Raw genomic sequence first — 8,268 nt, 5'->3', positions numbered from 1 at the left:
TAAAACCTAACATACTAACTAATGGGATTTTTCCACAAGGCCCATTATACAATCCAACTTAATAAACAAGCTAACTTTAAAAATTAGGGTTTAAACACTAAAACCTAATTTAACATGCTAATAACCCTAGCATCTTCAACACCTGCATGCTCGACCCATCTTCGACTACAGCATGTGCACTTCGACACCAGCATGTGAACAACCTTCGACTTCATGCTTAACCCTGTCCAACTGTCGAACCAAGAAGCTACCCTTTGACCATACTAGAGTTCAATCCAATATCTCACACATCTCGTAGTCACTTGTTCCATTGATGTACTTAAAAATTCTTTTAACCTGATTGATGTGACTTGTTTTTGGCTCAGCTTGATACCTTGCACATACACCTACAGCAAAGGTAATATTTGGTCTGCTAGTTGTAAGATATAGTAAACTTACAATCATGCTTCTGTATAAACTTTGGTCAACTACAACTCCTTCTTTATCCTTTGATAAATTCAAATGAGTAGGAGCAGGTGTCCTTTTGTGACTTGCATTTTCCATACCAAATTTCTTCACTATGTTCTTGGCATAATTTCTTTGAGAGATGAAGATGGAATTATCCATTTGTTTTAACCGAAGTCCAAGGAAATATGTCAATTCACCAACAAGACTCATCTCAAATTCTGATTGCATTTGTTTGACAAAATGTTCCACCATTTGGTCCGACATTCCTCGAAACACAATATCATCAACATATATTTGAGCAATCATGAGTTTTCCATCATTCTCCTTGACAAACAAGGTTTTGTCTATTCCTTCTTTCTTGTAACCATTGTTAACAAGAAATTTTGTTAGCCTTTCATACCAAGCTCTAGGAGCTTGCTTTAACCCATAGATTTCTTTAGCTTAATCACATGATCTGGATAAGTAGGATTCATGAACCCCTTTGGTTGCTCTACATAGACTTCTCCATGTAAGTATCCATTTAGAAATGCATTTTTCACATCCATTTGAAACAACTTAATTTTTAATAAGCAAGCCACTCCTTACAGAAGTATGATTGATTCAAGTTTGGAAATTGGAGCAAAGGTCTCATCAAAGTTTACTTCTTCAATCTGGTAACAAATCCACTTTCATCCATTTTGTTTTTTAATACCCATCTTTTACCAATGAAATTTGTTCCATTAGGCCTAGGAACTAAATCCCAAACTTCATTCCTTTTAAACTCACCAAGTTCTTCTTACATGAGGTTGATCCATAATTCATTAGTTAAGGCTTCCTTTACGTTTTTAGGTTAAATCTTAGAAACAAATCAAGAGTTAGAAACTACTCCCCTTCATCATGTTGTGATTCCTTGGTTAGGATTTCTTATAATTAGCTCTATAGGATGATCTATGTGAATTCTAATTGACGGCCATTTATCTTCTTGAATATCTTCATCCTCACCATCAACTGCTTCAGCATTTGAGATGTCTTCTTCCACATTTTCTATCAACATCCATTAGGAAGGATGTTCCAACATTATCATTGACATTAAGATCATTGTCCATGCTTGTATCATCAATCACAATATTTATTGATTCCATCATGACTTGCGTTCTGGTGTTGAAAACTCTGTATGCTCTATTGTTTTTAGAGTAGCCAAGAAATATTCCTTCTTCACTTTTTGGATCCATTTTTCTTCTTTGTTCACGATCAACTAAGATGTAGCACTTAATTCCGAAGACATAAAAGTATTTAATAGTGGGTTTCCGTCCTTTCCATAATTCATATAGAGTATTTATTTTTCCAGTTCTTAAGGTTACTTTATTGTGGATATAACAAGCAGCATTCATGGCTTCTGTCCAAAAATAATAATGGAACTTCTTTGCATGGAGCATGACTCTTGTTGATTCTTGCAGAGTTCTATTTTTTCTTTCAACAACTTTATTCTATTGAGGAATAATAGGTGAGGAAAATTCATGACTTATACCCTTAGAGGCACAAAATTCAGCAAACTTATTGTTTTCAAACCCCTTACCATGGTCACTTCTAATCTTGACAATGTTTCCTTCCTTTTCTCTCAAAGGTTTTTGGCATAACTCTTTGAAGACTTCAAAGACTTCTGATGTTTCTTTAATGAAATTTACCTAAGTGAATCTAGAAAAATCATGAACTATAGCATATGCATGCCTTTTTCCACCAAGACTCTCAACTTGCTTAGGTCCCATCAGATCCATATGAAGAAGTTCGAGAACTTTTGTATTGGTATAATGTTGAACCTTATAGTGTGGCATCTTGGTTTGTTTTCCTATTTGACATTCTCCAAAAATTATTCCTTCTTCAATTTTGAGATTAGGTATGCCTCTGATAGCTTCTTTAGATATTATTTTCTTCATACCCTTCATGTGTAAGCGGTCACGTTTGATACCATAGGTTGACTTCATCTTATTTGGTCATCATGCAGGTGGATCCATTATTAATTCCATGGGGTGTCCATAGATAATAGTTGTCTTTAGATTATCTCATTTCATTAAAACTTCATTTTCTTTATTTGTGACCAGACACTCAGAATTAGTAAAATTTACTTTCATACCTTGATCACATAGCTGACTGATACTTATTAGGTTAACATCCAGTTCTTCCACAAAGAGGACTCTATCAAGCTTAGGAGATCCTTCACAGACTAGTCTTTCAACACCTTTGATTACTCCTTTTGCACCATCTCCAAAGGTAACTTAGCTAGTTGTATGAGGTATGACATCTTCTAATAAGTTTATTACTCATGTCATATGCCTGGAGAATTGTCATACCCCAATTTTTGACCCTAAGATTCCTCAATCATTTTGCATTCATACAACACATCAAGATCACAATCTTGAGAGTGATCACTGGCTTTATGCTCATCTTTCCTTTGAGGGATTACCAAGCACCAAGTTTGATTATGTTGTGAATATTTATTTTATGCTAATATCTAATCAAAATACAAAAAGATGTCTTATTTCTTTCAATACTTTGTACATTGTAGGTATTGGGCCAAGTGCACTCATCTCATCTCCTAAAAATTAGGGTTTTGAGGATTGACTTTCAATCAACTAATCATACAGAGAAGCTTAATGACTAAAAATTAAAGTATTGGGCCAAAGCTTTGGTGTATTTCCAAAGCTTTATGCAAGTTGTACATATGGAGGTGTTCTCATCTGATATCTTGGTATTGTGCTAGTTTGGTTGGTTAATCCAGAGGATGGGAATTCTACATTGACTTCTTAATGTCAAGTGTTGACTTCTTGTTTGGTTAGATTGTTCTTTTCCTTTGCTTTTACTTTATGCTTTAGGATGTTCCCTTCATCTCCTCCCATCTTCTTTGATTTTCAAAATCTTCTCCCTTTTCAAAATTTTCTTATGTTTGTCAAAATCTTTTAAAACTTTCTTTAAAACCTTTTACCTTTTATGGTATTTCTTCTTAAGATCTTTTTTCAAAAAAGTTTAGGCATGATTAATCTTCATAATGGAGTTGTAACCCCTTAACCCCTTGATATTGATTGATATGATTGATCCTTTTCCATTTGAAAGAGCTAGTGGCATACTTGTTGATTTATCCGAGTTGGAGCCTTTCTTTCATTTGTGATGTAAAGGATCCATCTGTTCTCATGTTCAAGTATGACTAGCTGAGTTTTCTCCTCTAAGATGATAAAGTGTCTATTCAGTTTTAAACCAAAATCGTTTGTTTCCCTTTTAAGCAAAACTAAATTTTCTCTTACTTCTCCTTGTTTAAGGAAGGAGTGTCACATCTAGTAAACAGAAAATCGATCTAGAAAGGTGTTATGGGTGATGCATTATATCATTTGTTTCCCTCGTCGCCTTCTTATGGGTCTTTTACAAGTATATCAATACAATTTTCCAGTGGATCAAGATCCATATTTCCCTTTGTTTTAGGTCGAGTGTGTAACACCCTTCTAAACCCCGCGGAAATTTTTAAAATAATTCAGAGTAAAACATGAAAACAAGGGTGCCACAATTCCAATTAAGACAAATTTATCATAAATTCATTGTCATGATTTCACTAAGGAACAATTCATCATAATACATAAACATCTCATGTTAACACAGCGGAAAATTCATCATACGGATAAGCATAACATCATCTATGCAATATCCCACATAATCTAATACAATAACAACACGATAGAGTATCATCATAAACTCTAAACTAGCGTTCCCCCAGTGTTACAATATCAGAGCATGACACCTGACGCTACACTAAAACACTGACTTATGAGCTAATCCTCACCAAGTCGAAAGCAGCTATCCTCAATCTGAAAATGTCAACAGTAAGGGCGAGTCTCATCACAGTTAACAAATGTTATTGCATCTTAAATAACAACACATCATAGTTATATTATTCACCCAATTTCATCATATTCAGATTATCAGGAACATCCATCATTTACACAAACGTCAACAAAACACATCTTTCAAACAGACAATCATACTCAACATTAATTCAACAAAACACACAACCAACACGTCATCAATATTTATAACACTGGAATACTTCCAATCATGTTATAAAAGTATGCATATGTATGAACTGACACTATGCATGTGGTACCAACATCATCCAATGGGAATAACCCATGGCCGATCCAACATCATCCAGATACGGCCCTGCCAGCACAGATTCCACACAATGGGAATCATGCCCTTCACTGATCCAACACACCCTTATGAGTATCATCAATGAACATGAATGAATGCAACATATACAACATACTTATAGCATCGTCATGTCTAATGAGTAACATCATCTAATACTCATTTCATCATCATCATCATCATCATCAAAGTATGTTTATATACATTAGCATCATTCAAATACAATCAATCATCATCATCATCATCATTAAAGAACATACATGTGTCCACATCAATCATCATCATCAATAATAAGAACACACATGTATCCACATCATTCCAAAGCAAATCAGTCATCATCATACAACTCTCAACAAATCATCACATCATAATGTTTTTCAAAACAACATCTTATATTGTCACATTTTATCATATATGTCAACAATATATCATCCAATTAAACAAATCGTCACATGATTAATATTTCAACGTAGCATGTATTTAACACATCTCATCACATATATGTACAATACATCATTCACCAAGAATAAAATCATATTTAAAAATAATTGGATTCACACCTCAATCCATCATTTAAAACATAGGCTATCTCATAAGATTCATCGTGCTCGAAACGGCACTAAAAACAGACCTACGGTTCGAAAGTTACACATCATTTAACTTTTCAAGAAAACAACTATCGCTACAGCACGCGGCGCAACCAAGACTCGCGGCGCGACCTGAACCACACAAACGCATTCGCGGCGCCAACCTATGCACGCGGCGCGATACGAGAAAACAAGTACGCCTTCGCGGCGCCAACACGGGGACGCGGCGCGAACTGGAGATTTCACAGATTTTCGGGTCTGCGTCAGATCCTGCGATCTGACTCAATCTGAGTCCAAAACTGACTCTAAACGTCATATACAGGCAGTTAATCATCAATTGCATCATTATTCATCATCACACATCAAAACAACACATGATCAATCAATAATCCATGCAATTTTCTTCAATTCATAACCTCCCTAAACCCGACATATAATCCAATTGACTCAACAACATCCCTAATCAATATTATTATCCAAGAATACGATAATAGATGATAACCGGAGAGTCCCCCCTTACCTTAGCCAAAGATTCTTGATTGGTCTCTCCCTCCATTGTTCCTCTTCACGTACCAGCTTTCCAATCCCTCATCTCCTCTGCTCTGTTTTTCACGTTCCTTTTTCCTTTCTCCCAATTTTCCTTATTTTTATGAAAAATAACATTTTAATTAGTAAAGGGCTTTACTAACATAGCATCCCCTCTTTACTAATACCACACTTGGCCCAATACTATAAACCATCTTTCTTCCAATTAAATCCCACAAACCACTAATAATTCTAATTATAAATTAAATTTCCATTTAAATTAAAAATTAAAATATACGGGTGTTACAACTCTCCCCCACTAAAAGAGTTTCCGTCCTTGAAAACATACCTCAAGTAACCAGCTCGTATAAGAGTCCTCCACCTGACTCTCCAGCTCCCAATTAACATTACCATCGGTCAATCCTCAAAATCCATCTGACATAACCAACAGGAAACATGTTTCATACATTCAAATCCCAGTTCTTACGTCGCATTTGACTATCCAAAAGTATACCACTCGCTATAGCTCCAAAAGGTTAACAACAACAGAACATTGAGGTACAACCTATACAATACGCTCAACAGCCGAGTAATACAATTACACAATCTATAGTATGATCACACTGATCAACACTGCAGTAATGCATACCATCTACCAAACATACCAACCTTAGACATACTCTTCCATCTGAGCGATAAAATAATACTTACACTTTTCACCAATCGCTTCCTTCAAGAAACTCAATACTCATATTCCTATACCATTGAATTCCAATTATCTGGCTCCTCTTAAGTCAAGCCATCGATTATCCAACACTTTACATTCCTTTTTTTTTTCCGCACTACTCTGACTACTCATCACAATCATCTATACCAATTAGACTTCTGAGCTTTACCCGATCCCGACTCTCTTTACTTATTCGTTCAAGAATCATTCTTCATCATTCATGGTACCAATTTACCACTCAGTAATACTTACTCGCACTCAAAACAAATTCCTAAGTTACTACATCTATTAAACATTTCGGCCATCGGAACGAGTGCACACAAGTAATTATAATCACGCTCATCAGCCTCAATACGCCATTTCTTACAAAACAACTCAAATTGAGTTTCGCTCTTTTCTAAGAATTAAATCAATTCCTCCCTTCATAGAGTATAATTCCTCATTATATCTAGAATCTACAATAACCCCTTAACAATAACACAAAATTATTACAACGTCATATAGCATCAACTCTTCGTTTTAATTTCGCTGAATACATACTCGTTAACTACGTACAACCGTAATAACATATTCATCATCTCGGCAATTATTCAAAAGAGTTATAATTCTTCGACACGACATCCTTACATCCACTGGATTCTAAATCCAACATATAGATCAATACATATTCTCTATGTAGGCTTCCGACATATTAATTCCTTACTTCCCGCGAGTAGTACTCATAACACTACTCCACATCACACTTTCGCTGCGCGACTCTGATTACCCGTCTTAAGTCATCATCCACCATGTTGCACTCTTTCATATTCACTTCTTCATAAGTTCACACAACATAGTGAGTGATTATTCTCACGGCTTAGTATTCATCACATCTTAAACCATTAAGGTAACAAAACAAGCTTATCTCTTCTATATGATTCCATCTACTACCAACAAGAGATTTAGGGTGATCAAGTCCTAAATTTGTCAATATTAGTGGAAAATCATATTTAAGCATAAAGCGTCGTTACTACATAATAGTGTCCCTTTCCGAGTTTGCACCTAAACTCATTAACATCGTCATAGTCCAATAATTCACTACGGTGCCCTTCTAGAATATCCTTCTGAAGCTCAAAACATCAGTTACACAAATCCAATCACTCAACCTCATTACATCGTTTTCGTCGATTCTGAATTCACCGCCTTTACTTTGGTAATTCAAAGTCAACCTATCGATCAACTCAACATCATCTTTCTGACCTTCTCTAATCTTGTTAAGAATACCACTAGTCATCTTCTAGCATACTCAATCTAACACTATTAGGAGTGCCTTCACATACTAACTCAAGTCTCTAAATTGTCTAATTAAATCCAACTCATTCATCATTAGCACCGACATTTTAAAGACTTCTTACGCAACACAATAGCACAACATTTTCCTCATTAGGATGGTAATTCAAACCAAAATCCTAATCCTAAAAAAATATACTTTAATCATCTCTACTGCCTCATATTAAGCCCTTTCTGATCAAAGAGGTACTTCAACTCTTATGATCACTAAACACTTCGAATTTTGAACCATACAATTAACCTGCAAGACCAAGACAACATTCATAACTCGTGGTTTTAATCCAAATTCTATTACATCCTTCACGTCCAAATATCATCCCACTCGGAATCTCAACAAAGTCTTCCTCACGTCAACAAATGTTAGAAATTCCCTACAATTCTTCTTTTATACTTATCGTTACTTTGCCATCACAAATACGATTCCAAGAGTTCTAAAGTTTACTTCGCCTTTACTACTAATTTAATCTTTACTAAAATCCATCG

General features: G+C 35.2%; 1 protein-coding gene across 1 annotated transcript; it reads right to left on the bottom strand.

Annotated features, from left to right (window-relative positions):
* Positions 1 to 270: 270 nt before the first annotated feature.
* On the bottom strand, positions 271 to 1,658 carry LOC131648822 (uncharacterized mitochondrial protein AtMg00810-like). Its single transcript, XM_058918550.1, has 2 exons — positions 1,479 to 1,658; positions 271 to 864 (listed from the first exon to the last, which is right to left on the bottom strand). Exons 1-2 carry the CDS (start codon positions 1,656 to 1,658, stop codon positions 271 to 273), a joined length of 774 nt encoding a protein of 257 aa, XP_058774533.1.
* Between the last annotated feature and the right edge of the window lie 6,610 nt (positions 1,659 to 8,268).

This window comes from Vicia villosa, linkage group LG1, assembly GCF_029867415.1.
Source record: "Vicia villosa cultivar HV-30 ecotype Madison, WI linkage group LG1, Vvil1.0, whole genome shotgun sequence".
In the NCBI taxonomy this organism is placed as follows: Eukaryota; Viridiplantae; Streptophyta; class Magnoliopsida; order Fabales; family Fabaceae; genus Vicia; species Vicia villosa.
Note: the sequence above shows the minus strand (reverse complement) of the source record. Positions and strands in the feature narration are given on the sequence as shown.